This window comes from Notothenia coriiceps, unplaced genomic scaffold (genome assembly GCF_000735185.1).
Source record: "Notothenia coriiceps isolate Sejong01 unplaced genomic scaffold, NC01 NC01_scaffold00024251, whole genome shotgun sequence".
In the NCBI taxonomy this organism is placed as follows: Eukaryota; Metazoa; Chordata; class Actinopteri; order Perciformes; family Nototheniidae; genus Notothenia; species Notothenia coriiceps.
Window position 1 is genome coordinate 17,711 of NW_011356952.1, and position 18,442 is coordinate 36,152.

At 42.2% G+C, this 18,442-nt stretch overlaps 2 protein-coding genes across 3 annotated transcripts in view; one reads left to right on the top strand and one right to left on the bottom strand.

The window, feature by feature from the left end:
- The window catches only part of LOC104954942 (inaD-like protein), a gene marked incomplete at its 3' end in the record, with an annotated part of 20,186 nt that extends 7,410 nt beyond the window's left edge, over positions 1-12,776 (bottom strand). The window contains exons 1-2 of the mRNA XM_010782154.1: positions 12,490-12,776; positions 10,950-11,130 (exon numbers count right to left, since the gene is read on the bottom strand). Coding sequence (XP_010780456.1) covers positions 10,950-11,130; positions 12,490-12,776 — 468 coding nt within the window. The remainder of the gene's footprint in view (positions 1-10,949; positions 11,131-12,489) is intronic.
- Positions 1-17,318, top strand: part of LOC104954941 (GTP-binding protein Di-Ras1) — a 32,108-nt gene extending 14,790 nt beyond the window's left edge. For both annotated transcript variants that reach the window (XM_010782152.1, XM_010782153.1), the window contains exons 2-4: positions 13,356-13,539; positions 13,619-13,789; positions 14,141-17,318. In XM_010782152.1, the coding sequence (XP_010780454.1) occupies positions 13,402-13,539; positions 13,619-13,789; positions 14,141-14,431 (600 nt within the window). In that variant the 5' untranslated portion in view covers positions 13,356-13,401 and the 3' untranslated portion in view covers positions 14,432-17,318. The remainder of the gene's footprint in view (positions 1-13,355; positions 13,540-13,618; positions 13,790-14,140) is intronic.
- The last annotated feature ends 1,124 nt before the right edge of the window (positions 17,319-18,442 follow it).

Below are 18,442 nucleotides of genomic sequence, written 5' to 3' on the forward strand. Positions count from 1 at the left end.
TTCTGCTTCTACGATGTCTCCCACTCAATGTCCCTAACATTTCTTGTGCTTTGTTGGAGGGTCCGCTGTGGTTGGTTTCCTGTCTAACCTTATTCTTTGGTGCCGTTGGATTGGCCATTCCGATCTGTACTACTCGTTTTGCCGGGGGTCCTGCAATCCCTATGTCCCCTGTGCCATGTGGAGGCCGCCTTTTTTGCCTGTGAGGTTTCGTTCTGCCGGGTCCTGCCATACCTCTATGTCCTCTTGTGCCTGTTGGAGTTTGTTCCCTGCCGACTACTCTTTCTGCTTCTGCCGGTGGGTCCTGCCTAGCCTTATGTCCTGTGCACTGGAGATGGTGCCCGCCTGAGTACTCTTCTGCCTTGGTGGTCTTTTGCCAGCCCTATGTCCTGTGGTCCGTTTTGGAGGTCCCTTGCCGACTTCACTTCTTCTGCCGGGGGTTCCTGCCAGCCTATGTCTGTGTGTCCATTGGTAGGTTCGCCGCGTCCTGATCGGCGTTCCTTTGTCCGGGGTTTCCTGCCTGGTCCCCTTTGTGTCCTATCCCGTTGTTGGGTTTTGTCCCTTTTTTTTTTTTTTTTTGTTTGTCGGCCTGTTGCCCACTACTCTTCGGACGTTGTTTTTCTTTTCTTTTTCTTTGGTCTTCCTGGCCTACCCCATGTCCTGTTTTCGTTGAGGCCTTCGGTACATTCTTACTCTGTGTATTTGCCGGGGTCCTGCCAACTCCGGTGTCGCTCTGTTGAGCCGTGCGAGATATCTTGAGCATCATGCTTTTCTTGCGTCTCCATTTTCCTGGGCTCGTTTCGCCGGTTTTCAACCTTGTCTCTTCTGGCGAGGTCCCTTCTGAAGGAGCTGTGGTTTCTCGCCTCCTCGAACTCTTTGCCTTGCCCCTGGGTGCCGTCGAGCTTGTTTATCGGATGGTTTGCCTCCTTTTAGAACTCTGCTTCTGCGCCCTCGCAGTTGTTTTCTTTGTTCCGCGATTGCCGAGAAGCAGATGTACGTTTCCTTTTCTGAACTTTCTTTCTGCTTGCCCTGAGACCGTCCTCCGACCTGCCCTCGTGAGCCCACCTTTCCTTGTTGTCTGGACTTTTGTTTTGGGACGCTTGTGGATCGCGCCCTTAGGGGGTGGGTTCTCGTCACGTTGGGTTTATAGTGTTGTCTGTCTAGGATTTGGGTGTTTGGCTGTCATGTTTCCTTTTTTTCTCATGGGTTTATTGTCTGGTAGCTTTTCCTGTGTTCGTCTCAATGTCTCGTTTAGTTTTCCTGCTGGTTGGTTCTAATTCCCTGATTGTTTTCACTCTGTTCACTCCTCGTGTGTCTGCCGCGCTTGCCATCAGTGTTCAGCCCCCCGCCCGCTCGGATGTTCCCACCCTGTGGCCTCTTTAGCCTTCTGTGTTTTAAATTCCCTGTCTCCCCAGTGTTCAGTGCGCGCAGTTGTCTTGTCTATTGTTCCTCTCTATGCTCCTTGGAACTCTTTGGTTTTGATTCCTCACCGCGCCGCGCGCGCGCATTTTTTGTCCCTCGGTTTTTTTGTCATCTCGACTGGAGTTTTGTGATGACCTTTTTGTTCATTTTTTGCTAAATCATTGGAAAGAATAAGTATCTCACAATACTTTACCTGACCCCGGTGCTGCATTTTTGGGTCCTACATACTAAGAGCCTGGAATCGTAAAAGAAGCTTTGAAAGATTTTTTTTCATGCTGTCGTGATGGACGGGCCGTAGGAGTGAAGAGTATCAGAATAAGATAACTTTTATGTAGCATAAAACGATATGAAATCGTATATATACATATTTAAATTATATCAAAGAGGCACCAATGTTTGTTTGGGTTGGCCGCTGCCTATTGTAAAAAACGTAAATACAAATTGCTGTTCTTTTGCAATACTAAACATCCCCCCCAACCAGAGGAGACACCAGCTCTGGGGTCAGTTTCGTGATTTTATTCCCGCTTCATTCTTGTCCAGATTTACAAGCATCTCCAATCATCATCCAAAGTATGGAGCAACACAAGCTTCCAGTCTATTCTACCGCTGCCCCCGGTTATGGGATGCACTCCACTGCTATCAGATCCTCCAATGTAACATTACATAACATCAACAGATTATCTAATGACAACGCATGGTATCTTCCAAATCCGTCATTTTACGTTAGGGGTTCTACAGTATAGCCGACCACACATCTGACGACACTCTAAAAATATCGATCCATTAGGCAGTAAATGGAGTAAACAGTATAAACAAGGAAATGAGGGCACAACCTTAAAATGCAACATACAATATTGCAGAAATAACATGAATTAAATAAACATCACATACGCCTTTTTACGTGCTTTTCTTGTTTGTTGCACTTGTCAGGAATGAAATTTGGTTTCAAAATTGACGACAATGCTTTGGTTATGATCTTGACATATTTAAAATGCATTCTTTATTATGATCTGATTATCAAATCTACAAATATAGTCACAAACATATTTTTCCTTTGTTGCATATTCAATTTAGCCCTGTACTTCTAAAAATCAACACTTTTTAGTAATTCAAATATATTTATCTGATCATTGTCATTTATAATGTGATCGAACCCAGGTTGTATAACGAGTGTCTGACTGCAGCTCTCCTCTCGGGAGAATGACGTGTCGCGTGTGACGCTGGTGGAGGTGTGGAGGAAAATGTATTTTACTTTGGAAGAGGACGATGATATTCAGTGGTAACACGATGGAAAAGCTTCCGCTTTGCAATTACATCTTCAGAATAAAAGTAATAATCATAGAATTTTCCATATAATAATTATTAAAGTAAAACATTATTACATTGGCTGACTATTACACTCCAGGTCTGTTTCTGTCCGTGGATTTATATAATTGACTGCTTGTTTGAGTTGTGTGTCGAATTTCGTGTATATTTTTATTTTTTTTTTTTTTTTTTATGTCTGTCTGAGGCCTGTAGGATTGTAATCTACCTTATTCTGAAAAGCAAGAGGATAACCCCCAGAGGTTAGGCTTTTTTCCTGTTTTGGCCGGAGGAGCGGATGAAGGAGGTGATGGAGGGAGGAGGAGGAGGAAGAGGAGGACGCGATGTGTGGCTGATCAGAAGGCAGGTCTGATGATGATGATGATGATGATGATGATGCTATGAGTCAGAGAGCGAGGGTTCAGCGATGCTCACTAGAGTAGAGAAGCACCGCACACTGAGACGAGAGACCGGCCCCCTGAGAACCACGGTGGTCCGCGCATCTCACGCCACACGCCCGGCGGACCGAGCACTCTTACTCGGTCGATCTCAGCACCGGCCTGCGGTGCTGTGGTGCTCTCATTTCGATAAACTGTGTGCGGTGTGAAACAAACTAGCAGCAATGCGCGTGCAACGCTGTGCGCCAAGCCGTTCCTGATCCTAAATGTGATGGGAGTCAGCCTGATTTTACATGATGTGAGGAGTATAATGAGACTGCAGGCTGACCTGAGCGAGACAAAAGCAGCAGGTCAGCTGGTGTGGGTGTGTGTGTGGTGTGTGTGTGTGTTGTATAAGTATGTTCGTCGATCGAAGAGAACACGACAATCTGTTACTGCTGTCAAATATCTCAGGGTTTATGAATCAGCACAGAAATATTCTAGAATCTAGCATGGCATGGGCCCCTACTCCTAAATTAATGTTTTTACAACAAGAGTATGCAGAATTAAATCAGTAATCTGATCCAAACAAAAGGAATGTACTCCAGCCTTCCGTGGCGGCGCCAGAGATTTTCTCTAGGGGGTGGCGTGGGAGTAGCTGACGTTTCATAGGGGTGCTGCCAAACGTTAAGGGTTTCGCATTAATGCATGCTCAGTGCGCTACAGTTGCCTTTTTCTGCAACACACCCCACACGCACACGGCAGTGTAACCCTCCCGCGACTGTTACAATGAAGGCTCGGTATTCAGCTCAACGGCATATAGGTGTATAGCCAGGGTAAAGTGGCTATTTTTTAGCAGTGGACGGTGGTCCTCAGCCTCCTCTAGTGGGGTCCGGGGCCATGCTCCCCCTGGGAAGATTTTTTTTTTAAATATTTGAAGTAAAAGCATCACTTGTGTCACTTTGAGAGCAAAAATGAAGAGATCTATGATAGCGCATCTCTCAAGGCATACATATGAAACAGAACTGTAAAACAGATAGGGGAAGGGTGGTGACTATTTCTTATAGAATTTTAGCTAAATCACAGCCCCTTTAAACAAACCGTTTGAGACCCACTGAGATAACTAGGACAAAAAGTTAAACTAATCTAGAACACTGAGAGTCGCTTTACTTTCACCTGAGGCTGAGGTTATCTGAGACTCTCAGTCCTGACAGGAGAGAGTTCTCCCTACACCTTGTTTGTCGAAAAAGCTCATTATACGCGTTTAGCTGGCCTAGCTAGGCACCAATGCTAACCACAACGATCTCGCGGTAGAGCCCCACCGCGCTGGCTTGCGCACGCAACAACAAAATGGCTCGTGACACACACACACACACATACAGAGGCAGAGCTTGAATGAAACACAAGAGAGCCAGAAGTAAGCTAGCTTGTGCTTCAGCGAGGCCATTATGTGGCAGAATCCCTCTCGCTTTCAGGTGGCTTTTGATGAGTGGTCCACACGGGACGTTTAAGGACTAAAAAAAAGATCCATTTGTCATTGTCTGTTAAGGCAATAATTTGGGCGCTCCAGGCTTAACAGGAAGTCAGCTGCAAGTGTCAGCAAAGTATTTAGCTATGGGTAGGTCAAAAATCGAAATGTTCTGCTGGCCATTGCCTAATCGTCCCTGTGTGTTGGCTTATGTTTTTGGTCAAACATTTATTTGTTTCACATTTGCATTGATGTAATCAATAATTTTTCTAATTTAATAAAAAAAAAAAACATATTTATTGGGGGTGCTTTGGCAATCCTGGGGGGTGCTTCAGCATTACATTGTTTTTTGGAGTATTGAAGCTGTAGCAGATTGTTCAAAAATAAAATAGAGATTATTAAATGTGGAAATGTTAGGAGTCACAGTGACGTTGTGAAACTGCAGCAGGGATTCTGTGTGTGTGTGTGTGTGTGTGTGTGTGTGTGTGTGTGTGTGTGTGTGTGTGTGTGTGTGTGTGTGTGTGTGTGAGATACTTCTTTTGATTTTAGTCCGATGTTGTGAAGTTTCCATTTTCCAGTTAGTGGTGATAATACAGCAGTTGTTTATTATTTCCTGTAGCTAGCATATCATTTGACTAACATGCTAACGGTCTGCTATTAAAACACTAATAGTTTTGTGTCATACCATTACACGTTATGTATGACCTTCTAAATGCGTAAGAAATGTGACGTAAGAACTGATTTTAGTGAATGAGTGATAACCCACCATCATTCTGAACTTTGTGCAGTGCATTATGGTCCTGTGCTCTGTCTGCACTGATGTTTTTATACGGAGTACAACACGGTTCTGTCCTGGGCTCATTACTGTTTTAGTCTCAGGTGTATTTGATCAGAGGTGCTTGTTATTTTAGTATTTGGTCTCAATAAGAAAGAGAAGTAAACTAGGATGCATTTCACAGATAAACAAACATTCAATGAATTGTGTTGCTTACAGCAAAAAAAAGCACAATATTTGTTGTGTTTTACAAAACCTTTTTTACAACACTTTTACAAAGCAGCCGAGTATTATGGGTAGTGTAGTATTCAGACAGTATTTAGACAGGTATTCGTTTTACATTCACCTTATATTTTGTGGGTAAAGTGTTTTAACGTGCTTTTACATTTGTAAATGATCCAGCATGGTTGAACTCCTTTTGGCACTGGGACTCAGATGAAACTCAGTTTTTCATCCATCCCTCAGCTCAGTTTGTAGTTTCTAATGATCCTAAATGCCTGACTGTGGCTGCAGATCATCAGATCTACAGATGTTCATTTCTGTAGCTGTGACGCTGCTGGCTCAGTTGGTGGTGTTTTCCCTGCCGCCCGCCTCCGCACAGGAAGTGACGTAATAAGATGTGGGAAGGCGGGTAACCATGACAACTGCCGTGCCGATGATGACATGTTTGCACTTGTCTGCATGTGTATAAATCTCTGCTGTCTGTCTCTCCTTTCCTCTGTTTCGAGCAATGTCGCCAAGGCAACCAGACAACTCACACACACACCCACACACAGTACATTCAGATGCTCCCATGGTTACATTCAGTAACACAATGGATGCTATCGTGTGTGTGTGTGTGTGTGTGTGTGTGTGTGTGTGTGTGTGTGTGTGTGTGTGTGTGTGTGTGTGTGTGTGTGTGTGTGTGTGTGTGTGTGTGTGTGTGTGTTTGATTGATTGACTGACTGACTGACTGACTGACTGACTGACTGACTGACTGACTGACTGACTGACTGACTGACTGACTGACTGACTGACTGACTTACTTACTTACTTACTTACTTACTTACAAGCTGCTGATCAGTCACTGGTCTTAACTTGTGTTTGAGATAAGGAGCACTGACGTTGGTGGGGGGGGGGGCTCAAGGCTCACATGAATGAGGTGTATAATAGCCATTTTATTTCTCAGGTTTTAATCTTACAGAAGGCTTAAACTAATATTTGAACTTAAAAAAAATTATTTTAAGTCCTACATATCACTGAATGAGGTAACACAATAGAGATTAAGCCTATAAGGCCCATTCATGAAAGCCATTGGATTTGCAGTAATACGAGCAGGCTGTCTGGAGACAAGCGGCCTACAGCTAATGGTCTGTCATGTACCAGCTGTGAAAACAAATATCCCTCTGGAACACTAAATGAAAATCTAGTCGGGTATTTTCCATCACCCAGTTGTTGTTCCACCACAGACGCAACAGGCGAAGCTAATGCAACAGAATCGCCCTTCAGCTCACTTGTGTGTCAAGGGACCTTTTTTTACCAAACTCTGTAAGCCCAGCCAATGTTTGGTTTTGCTGAATAAAAGAAAAAAGTGATAGCAAGTCCCAGGAGCCCACTTACTATTGGTAACGATGTTTGACTTTCTGGGAAGTGCAAAGCAAACCTGGAATTACCATTTAGTGACAAAGGTGGTGCCAAAGAGAACAAACAGAGCCCTGCAAGATAGCAATTTAAAATATTGAAGGAGATTAAAAGCAGGTGTAGACATTATACACTGAATACATTTCAAAATGCTTTTTACTATTAAATGTAAAAAGTGAATTTGATGAGCTGAGTTTGAACTCTTGTACTCTGATGCTATGTAGAGGTTGTACACTGAGAGCTTGGCTCATACAGCAGGAAGCAGTGGGAGGAAGAGCATGATGGTGTGATAGTATCTCCTGTTCCACAGACGTAACCACAGTCTGGATCTGTGAGTAGCAGGAGGCTGTCAACTCAGTGAGATTAATAAAAGGGTAGATGGGATATTTATTGCAGAGAAATGAAGTTTGCTGTAGCATTAAACACAGAAAACTTGAGACACAGGAGGAACGGACTCCTGCGTAGTGCTTTCTCTCCTCTGTAGTGTTTTGGTTGTTATCAGCGCTCCTCTTCAATGAGATGCAAAGCTCTAATCAATGCTCGTTAGTCATTCTGTCGGGAATACTGCTCGGCTTGCTGGGTAACTCCCCAAGGCCTTAGCTCCATTTTTTAAATTCCTTCTCGTTCCTCACGTCATCTATGAATACACTGAGGGCTCGGAGAGGACGAGGCTGCCTCACGTGTTTCAGTCACTGAACATTGAAATGTCACTGGAGGATTCATCTCTCACTGTCTGTTAGATAGGAGACACACAAATGATCATATGCATTCGTCCTATCATTCTTATTCACATATTATTTGTCATCTGTTTGAGCTGAATATATAATATAATTTATTTTAAAGTTGTAGGCAATCTAGTAGTTTATAGGAAGTTAAGTAAAGTGAGGAAAGTACTTTCTTAACCAGGGTTAAGCGTTCTGTAACCAAAAAGTCAATACATTTACCAATGTGTTTTAAAATAAAGCTAACCTGAACTAAACTGCTTAACTGAACTGTAAATGAATAAAGAATATATAACAAAGCACCTATAAATATATGAGTAGTCAAGTGCAGTGTTTATACAATTAACAGGGTTAGCATCCCAGATCACATACGATTGGATAAATCAAGAGATGAAGTATCAGAAGTACATGTATTGTGAAATGTGTCTTTGAAGGCAGACTAATTATTAATATATAAATATATATATTATTCCCAATGCTCTCCATCCTGGGTGCTCTGTTCTTATCCTTCAGGCTCAGGTCCTCCATCAGAGGCCTGGAGCCTGAGGGTTCAGTATCTTAGCTGTTCCTAGGACTGCACTCTTCTGAGGGTTCAGTATCTTAGCTGTTCCTAGGACTGCACTCTTCTGAGGGTTCAGTATCTTAGCTGTTCCTACGGAACTGAGCCTCTTCTGAGGGTGTCAGTATCCTAACCGTTCTAGGTCTGCGCTCCTCTGAGGGTCAGTATCTTAGCTGTTCCTAGGACTGCACGCTCCTGAGGTTTCAGTTATCCCCTTCCGCTGCTCCTAGGACTGAGCCTCCTCTGAGGGGTTCAAAGTAATCTTAGCTGTTCCTAGGACTGAGCTCCTCTGAGGATTCAGAATCTTAGCTGTTCCCATAGGACTGCGCGCCGAGCTCCTCTGAGGGTTCATTATCTAGCTGTTCCTAGGATGAAGCCTCCCTTCTTTCTGAGGGTTCAGTATCCTAGCCTTTCCATATGGGGGGTAATGCGCTCCTCTGAAGGGTTCAGTACTCTTAGCTGTTCCTAGACTCGCCAACTCTCTGAGTGGTTCAGTATCTTAGCTGTTCCTAGTGAACTGCAACTCCTCTGGGGTTCAGTATCTTAGCTGTTCCTAGGACTGCACCTCTTCGTGAGGGTTCAGTATCTTTAAGTTGTTCCTAGGACTGCGCTCTTTGGGACTGAGATCTTGAAATGCTTGTCTCCTGGGATTTTTCATGGGAAAAACTTTCCCAGTTTGGGGGGCGGCCATGGTACTGCAAGTGCTCAGACCACCACAGAACCAAATGCGGCCTTTACCTTCCACACTCTTCTCTAGCTCTCTCTAAGCTTTGTATTTACGATACCAATTTGGGCCCTTTGCCTTCGGATTGCTATGTCTACTCAGAGCTGCAACTGTCCAGCACATGACAATGTGTGGTTAGTGGGCTTTACCCTCAGCCTGATCTGTGGCACACGGATGATCAGCTTACAGATATAATCTGGAGGGTATGCTCTTTATGGCCTATGTGCTGTTCAATTTGTTGGCCCACAATCTCTAGGATCACGTGCCGCTGTGTATCAGCCTGGTGGTCTCAGTAATGGTCTCCATCTTAATTTCAGAGCAAACTCTCTCTATAGACGAGGGGGCTACCAGTATCCATTGGTCCACATCCCCGTTATGTCTTATCGCCTCTGCCCTTGTCCACAAATGGTCTGGTTCCAGTAGCACGCTTTCTCTAACCTTTAATAATCGCTAAACAAAATAGTTTGCTGGGCGGTGGGCTAACGTGGATTATTATGATGGGAGTGATCTGCCTTGAAAGCAGGTTGTGGTGCTCCAGCCTGAAGGAACTCTCCCAGAAATACCCAGCAGAGTGTTTCTCATTGACCAGTTACTGGTTGATGGCACCTNTTCCATTTGAGGGGGTAGTGATTAGTAAAATATGCATGAATAATACAAACAAAATGTTAACTAGGTGAAAAAAGGTAAGATAAACTTGTTGAGAGCTAAAACTAGTCTTTGCTGTTGCCTCAAAGAGGAGCAGGGGGGAGAGGAGGGAGACAGGAGAGGCCGATTCAGGAGCCCAGACACACTCACAACTATAAATGAACCAAAAACAAATAAATAAACAAGTTTCAATGTTTTTTCATATTGGATATTGTATGTTATTGGTTATGGCCATGTACTTATGATTTTATGATTATTTAAATGTATACATTTTTGTTTCATATGGGTGTAGTCTCTTTATTTCCCCCTCAAAATGCACCAGATTGATGCATTTAAGTCCAACATTTAAAAAAAATCTTACCGGGGGAGCATGCCCCCGGACCCCCCTATAGGATTTGAGGCCCAGCCCCACAGTTCCCAAATAGATTTGCAATTTTTTTTAAATAGTAACCCATCTCCATATGTTTCTTTTTGGGTAGTAGATTTAAACTAGAGGGCTATCACTTTGTGCAGCAACGCTATTGACAAATAAATCCAGCAAAATGGCACAAAAAAATTGTAGTGGCCTCAGGGACGAGGAGTCATTTAACCAGCCAGTAGGAGTCAAGCTTCACTTTCTTTTATATCCATAAAGAAAAAGTAAATCTGTTTACAGTTGTTTCATTATGGATGTTGAGAGGTATCCATATATCTCTTCATTTTGCTCTCAAAGTGCACCAGATTGATGCATCTAACTTTAATATTTAAAAAAAAATGTAGTCCCCGGGGGACGGCACTAGCCCCGGACCCCNGTTGAGAGGTATCCATATATCTCTTCATTTTGCTCTCAAAGTGCACCAGATTGATGCATCTAACTTTAATATTTAAAAAAAAATGTTCCCGGGGGAGCATGCCCCCGGACCCCCCTAGACTAGAGGGTGTCAGGTCCACTCCCCACTTATAAAAATATCTATTTTTTACCACTGCACCCTCTCTAATCTCAGATGCACCCTGAGTCATTTTGTTTAAGTACAGTGAGCCTTTCTAAAATATACAGTAAAGAGACAAACCCACCAGCATTATAGGATATACTATGACTTTGTGCCAAATACTTGTTGCTGATTTAGAGTACTGGCACCTTTTTTATTCCAATTCAAGCACTGGTAAAGACTGATATGTTCTATAATCGTCTGAAACTGTTAAGTCATGATGTGAAACGGTTAACAAAGAGAAACGCAAGCTGCTGCTACACTTTATTTTATGTATCTAAATTTTCCGAGCCGGAGCTGAAAACGCGTTGGTGTGAAAGGAGCATCTGAGTCTCGTCTACATTGCTTCAGAAGTTTCCCTCACACTTACCGTATGGAAAGCAGATGGTTGTGATGATGCTGCGTTGAGTGGGCGGTCCCTGGCCACCACCAGCTCCACCGTCTCTCCAGGCTGCTGCAGGAGGGCGAGGGCCTGCTGGTGACTGATCCCCGGCTCCAGAGGACTGCCGTTAATCACCAGGATCTGGTCCCTCTCCTGGAGACGCCCGTCCCTGCAGCCACAGCATAATGTCAGTCAGGACATTTTGATAGCATGACACAGGATAAAAGGATAGTATCAAAGCAACTTTAGATAGCAGCTCAGAAGCTAGCTGGTTCGATTTTAATAATTGACCTATGATTGTCAACAAACAAGCCACCTAAAACAGCTAAGATGGAGGAAGAAAAAAGAAATGGGGAGGAGAAAGATGAAGAGGATTAACAGTAGCAGAAGAAACAGTAAAAGAAGAAGAAGAAGATAAGGGGAGAAGGAAGATGAAGAGAATGAGAAGTAGAAGAAACAGGAGGATTCAGAAGAGTAAAAAACACAGAAGAAAAAAGATGAGGAATAGGAGGAAGAAAGGCACAAGATGAGGGGGAGAAGAAAGAAGAAGAAGACTAACACAATGTACACAGTATTGATATTCTCCATCAGAGTTTGTACATGTTTTAACCCATTTACAATGAATTACCTACACAATATACTATGTCAACCTAGGATCGATTGTTTATTATTCTGTTATCAAAATTGCAGTTTAAAAAAAGCACCAAAATAATTGCAGATATAATTACATTAACAATGACCAAGAAAGCTATAAAATCTGAAATACAACTAAAAAGTCATTGGGTTCATGCTTGACAAAACCTTGCTGTTTTTTTGAGGAAATGAAGACCAGCATTATCTGGGGACCTTGTTTTAATTTATAAGCAACACCAGTAAATCAATAGGCAATATTGGCACTGAATACTGCTGTTATATATTTTCCTTAAATCATTCAGCTCTACTGCCAACAGTTCTACATTTTTTTATGTATGTTCAAATAAATGCCCATCCTGGGTGCTCTGTTGTTCTCCTTCAGGCTCAGGTCCTAGGACTGCGCTCTACTGAGGGTTCAGTATCTTAGCTGTTCATAGGACTGAGCTCTTCTGAGGGTTCAGTATCTTAGCTGTTCCTAGGACTGAGCTCTTCTGAGGGTTCAGTATCTTAGCTGTTCCTAGGACTGAGCTCCTCTGAGGGTTCAGTATCTTAGCTGTTCCTAGGACTGACTCTTCTGAGGGTTCAGTATCTTAGCTGTTCCTAGGACTGAGCTCTTCTGAGGGTTCAGTATCTTAGCTGTTCCTAGGACTGCGCTCCTCTGAGGGTTCAGTATCTTAGCTGTTCCTAGGACTGCACTCTTCTGAGGGTTCAGTATCTTAGTTGTTCCTAGGACTGCGCTCTTTGGGACTGAGATCTTGAATGTTGTTCCTGGGATTTTCTGGAACAACTTTCCCAGTTTGGGGGTACTGCAGTGCTCAGACCACCACAGAACCAATGCTGCTTTACCTTCCACATCTTCTCTAGCTCCTCTCTAAGCCCTTTGTATTTACGATACCTTTTGGGCCTTTTGCTTCGGATTGCTATGTCTATCAGAGCTGCCAACTGTCCAGCACAACAATGTGTGGTTAGTGGGTTACCATCAGCCTGAATCTGTGGCACAGGATGATAGCTTACAGATATATCTGGAGGGTACTGCTCTTTATGGCCTATGTGCTTCAATTTGTTGCCCACATCTCTAGGATCACTGCCGCTGTGTATCAGCCTGGTGGTCTCAGTAATGGTCTCACATCTTAATTTCAGAGCAAACTCTCTCTCATGACGAAGGGGGCTCCAGGTATCCATTGGTCCCACATCCCGTTATGTCTTATCGCCTCTGCCCTTGTCCACAAATGTCTGGTTCCAGTAGCGCATTTCTCTAAACCTTTAATAATCGCTAAAACAAATAGTTTGCTGGGCGTGCTAACAGTGGATTATTATGATGGGATGATCTGCACTTGAAGCAGGTTGTGTGTCCAGCTGAAGGACTCTCCCAGAATACAGCAGAGTGTTTCTCATTGACCAGTTACTGTTGATGGCACTTAGACTAATTTCATTCAAATGGTTTGTCTGTTCCTGCCTCACTCTGTGTTGTGTCTCTGTGTGACACAACAGTGTGATCAGAAGCTTATGCTCCTCTCGCTTTCCCTTTTAACCCTGCTTTGAGAATATTACCTGATTTCAACTTTTCTATTATTTTTCATTTTATTTGCTTAATTTGCCACAAATGGTGATAAACTAGAATCTTAATTAACGTAAATTCATACATGATATTTATACAAAGAGCTAATCCTTCAGTAATCATTCTGTACTGAATGATGTGTGATTTAACATTTCCAGATTTCTGCCATAATCCAACTTCTCCTCTTCTCCCCTCCTCTCCAGCATAAAGTCAGATATCCAGAGCAGCAGGCGGACCTTAACTCCCAGAATGCCTGAGCAGAGTAACGATTACCGGGTGGTGGTGTTTGGAGCCGGTGGAGTGGGGAAGAGCTCGCTGGTCCTTCGGTTTGTCAAAGGCACCTTCAGAGACACCTACATCCCCACTGTGGAGGACACGTACAGACAGGTAGGTCTCTCTGGTGTCACTTCAACTCTTGTAATAACACACTTTTACGAATATTGATTAGAAGCTGTTCTCTCTGCAGGTGATCAGCTGTGACAAGAGCGTCTGTACGCTGCAGATTACTGACACAACAGGAAGTCACCAGTTTCCCGCCATGCAGCGACTTTCTATCTCTAAGGGCCACGCCTTCATCCTAGTGTTCTCCATCACCAGCCGCCAATCACTGGAGGAGTTGAAACCCATATACCAACAGGTTAGTCTTTATTTAGTTAATGTAGGCTCTTTTAAGGGTACTTTTACCTTAACTTTATATTTAATACAAGTTTTGTTATTTCTTATGAGCAAATCTTAGAGGAACCTCAGAGTTGTCAAAAGGATAAATAGATATCAAATATCTTCTGTCTGAACTTGGTCTTATTTTCTGCGTGCAGATTAGCATTGATATTCAGTCCAGAGTAAATATTATGTATTAGTCTCAGCTCGGCAGTAGTAAAACATGTTTATTCTTTTTCTTTAGTTTTTTTTACCAACTGTGAAAGCTGTAAAGCTGCATCAGAAAGGTTCTCTGGAAATGTTCTCTTGACTTGATGACATTTCCCTCCAGGTCCTTGCCATCAAAGGTACGGTGGAATCCATTCCCATCATGCTTGTGGGCAACAAAAGCGATGAGACAGCTCAGCGCGAGGTGGACACGAAGGTGGCCGAGGCTCAGGCTGCAGCCTGGAAGTGTGCCTTCATGGAGACATCGGCCAAGACAAACTCCAACGTGAAGGAACTGTTCCAGGAGCTGCTGTCCCTGGAGAAGAAGAGGGACATGAGCCTGAGCATCGACGGCAAGCGCTCAGGGAAACAGAAAAGAGCCGACAAGTTGAAGGGGAAGTGCAGCATCATGTAGAGCAGGCACTGGACTCGCTGTACAGATGTGGAAACAGGAGGGGGAGTCTGCTAACGAACTCCCATAGAGATTCCCCGCCCCCCATCCATCTTTACCTTATGCCAGGGCCTCTGGGATGCTCCTGGCACCGAACTGGATTGTGTGTGTGGCTGTGAACACTTACATATACAGACCCATCAACCATTACACTCGTATTATAATAGAGGAATACTCCACTGATTTTATTTTGTGTATCTTTGGCCAAGCCATGAATGTAACTTTTTGTAGAAGCATAATGTTAATAAGATAGAACTTTATTTATTCCTGTGGGAAATTGTTGAGCAGCAGACGCAGTACAAAGATTAGAGGATTAAAGATTGTTGAAGGAATAAGTAAACCAGAGACCAGATAACATTACAGAAATAATGGTTCTGAGATTGGAAGAGGTGTTTTCTATCCGATGCTTTATGTAACCTCACAAAACAATGGAGCTAGCTAATAATATGCTAACTCTTGGCTTGGAAGTATGTAACAGAGAACTAAAGTAGAGTAGATTAATTCTTATACTTTTATTCTTGTGATTTTGGTTTAAAAACAAAAGCATCATGGTCACCTCGCTAAAAGGCGCACTTTAGCTTGTCCCAGCGTCCTGTCCTGTGGTTTGGTTGGTGCCCTGAGTAGAGGATGGGAGCCCTGGTTTACTTTTTTCATATCTGCGACCACACCCTGTGGTTAGCTGCATCATGACTTTACACCACATATTGATCATAAATGCAGCCATTAACCAGCTACAGATAAGGCTGAAAACAGTGAAGTATTCCTTTATCTAACAGGACGAGCAACAATTCCATTATAATTCTATTCTTGCTGGCTGTGACCGCAAACTACAGGATGTTCCCTGTCGGTTCTGCTTCCTGCTCATCATTAGAAGAACGCCTACATACAAGCTAAAGGTCTTTACCCTACACATTAACAGCACAGCCACTCTAATACACTGACAGACAGCAGGACAAACAGCAGACGCTCTTAAAACATCAGGAAAGTCAAAATGGCTTCAATGAATTCCACAAGCACAAGCCGGCCTTCCACTCTTGTTTTCATTTCTGTCAGGCTCTCTGGAGACAACATCCGTTTGCAAAAATAGCTGGACAAACTGTATATATCATTTAAAGAGATGGGGACATTTCTGGAATCATCATTAGTTTCATCTTCATCACACCACAATCTCCCAAACATTTAAAAGCAGATTGAGGTGCATTTTGGGCAATGTAGGCGCTAGGTTTGGCAAATTGTATGTGTAATAAAATACACACTTATTGACGTTCATTAGTCTGACAATGTGAAGTGCTCTTTTAAAAAAAGCAGAGTTTAAAGTAGAGATCCATTATATGGCTTCACGGAGCTTTTGAGCACTTTAAGGACTTTTTTGGCATCAAGTTTCAATAGAAAACTTATAACACAAATGAATTACGTTGCTTTTGTCAGCTGTAATTAAAGTTTCTTCATTGTTCGCCAGGACCAATACTAAAAGCTTTCTGTGTTTCATGCCGATCAGACGGACTTGAAGGGTGTGTTTCCTCTCTCCTGATGGAGCTAGTTCAAGGCTGCTGTTTTTAAATTGGTTGGTTTGGTTAAGCGCTGCCCCACGTGGTCTTGCTGATGTAGTGCCACTGCTGGTTTCCGAAAGTTAAACAAGATAATTATATTTCATTAAAATGTTTTACTTTCTATTTCTTTCCCCCCCTTTTTAAATCCTCTCTGTACTGATATCCCTCTTCTGCATGATGAAGAAAATGTTGAATTGTTACTTTAACTATCAGTCAAGATAGTCCCTGTGAGCAACAGCTGTATATTGCAAATGTCTTTCCTTCCACTTTACTTGACAGTTTGATATATTCTTGAACATAAGTGGGTTTAAAACTTTACAAAGCACAAACACAACAAACTAAAGCAAGCACACGTTGATCCTGCAGAAAATCTGTTACATTATGTTCATGTCAGTCCATGCTGATCACATTTATGCACTTTTGAAATGTTTTTTTCGACTGTAAAAAGCTTTATAACAAGTTTTGTGTCCAAGAGGTCACCGTATCCTCCGTGTTACATCAGTCTGGCTTCAGCAATTTTAAAAAGTCTTTACTCCGTATGTGGGGAGCGCTGGGGCTGCAGTAGGAAAATAAATAACTTTACATTCCAGTTTTTAAATTGTTCACATCCCTTGTTCATGTAATTTTCATCAAAATGTCATCAATCTTTTTATTTCATCATAAACAACTTCATGTCATTCTCAGAACAGATAAGTGCTGTCACATGGCAGGTTTGTTTTGGAAAGAAAAATTACATTTGCTGGATATACATTTGTATTTCCAGAGAATGTTGCTTAAAAAAGCTCTTCATTTATAATAATAATAACGCTCCGTATTTAAATAGCACATTTTAAAACATACACATTACTTTGCAGTAGAAATGTATAGTAAATAGCAGGGGGCCCAGAATAGACCCCTGAGGGACCCCAAGGTAGATGTATCACTCATGTATCTTTTGCATATTGTATTTCTTGTGTTTGCTACCAACTCAACACTCCTGCCCCAGTGCAGGTCCAAGCGGCAGGAAAGAGAAGGAACTATGATCCAAAACAGTCGAACAGATCAAACAAAGCTACCAACATGTTGGCAGCTGTCTACAAACCTTTATTCACACAACAGTAGTACATTTTGCTTTAAAACTAATCAAATGTTGGTATATATTTCAACAAAAGAAATATCAGAATCCTGAGGACTTCAGAGGACACACTGCTGAGACCGTCCCTGAAGCTCTGTGTTCTGGCTTCACATTTTTGTTTAGGGTAAATGGAACTATTCTCATGTGAAGGAAGTGATTGAATAAAAATAATGCTGTTGTACAGAAACACGTTTGTTTATTTTTATACAATGCTGATGAAAACAATGTTAAACCTGATTTAATAACATATTTCAAACATGTATGAAGTTCAGTCTGCACACATCTTTAACATTGTTCAGGCAAGATAAACACAAAATCACATTAGATATAACATTTAGTCTTAGACACAAAATATTTTCAGGACAAAAGTAAATTAGAATATTGTTTTCCAATGAATCCCAAAACAACAAGACATTTTTTAAATACCTGTCAGCGTGTTGAGGGATTCAGCCCTGACCTGCATCTCGAAGGCAGAAGGACCTCCAATGTTAGGCTCTCTAAATACTTTTAACTTATTTAGTGGGAATGCTGTTAACAGCATTCCAACTAACTGTTGTTCTACGGACGAAAAGTTTATTATTCCGCCGGTATTTTGGCCCTCTTCTCCTCCCGCATTGAACATCGCAGAAACTCCGTTCAAACATCAAAACGTTCAGCTTGGTCGGGAATCGATGGCTATTACTTTTCTCATTCATAACTTTCATAATTTTAGAGATACATCCCATAATACATCACTATTTTTAACATTGAAGTCAATGGAGAAAATCTTCAGACTTTAACAAATCTTCATGCAATTCAACTGCTAACTGTTCATTCATACTTTCACTCAGACACCTCATTCCAACTTTAAAATGTTACACATCTTTCTGAAATTGTTCGTGTAAAACAACTTTTACATCTGATTCTTACTTTTAGAGATATTAAACATTGTTCAGACCTTGTTTTAGAGGTTTTCTTCACATTTTAACATTAACTAGAGTGTGTGATTTATTAAGCAAAATAATTAAACAAAATGCTTTTTGAAGTGACAAAAACGTTCAACATTCCTCCATTAAACCCCATTGTAATTTCAGGCAGATATTTCCTCACGGTAGCAGCCGCACACCTTTAGTTAAACTGCCAAAAAGGCCACATTATTAACCCGAAACTACACAAAAATTACACTTCAGATACTCAACTTCCTTGACATGCTTCACGTTTTGAAATTTCAAAGATATTTGTTACGGTTCTTCCACAAAACGTTCACATGTAAGAGGTTTATCTCTCATTCAGAACAATGAAGCCTTTGATCTCTACAGAGCTTGTTAGCTC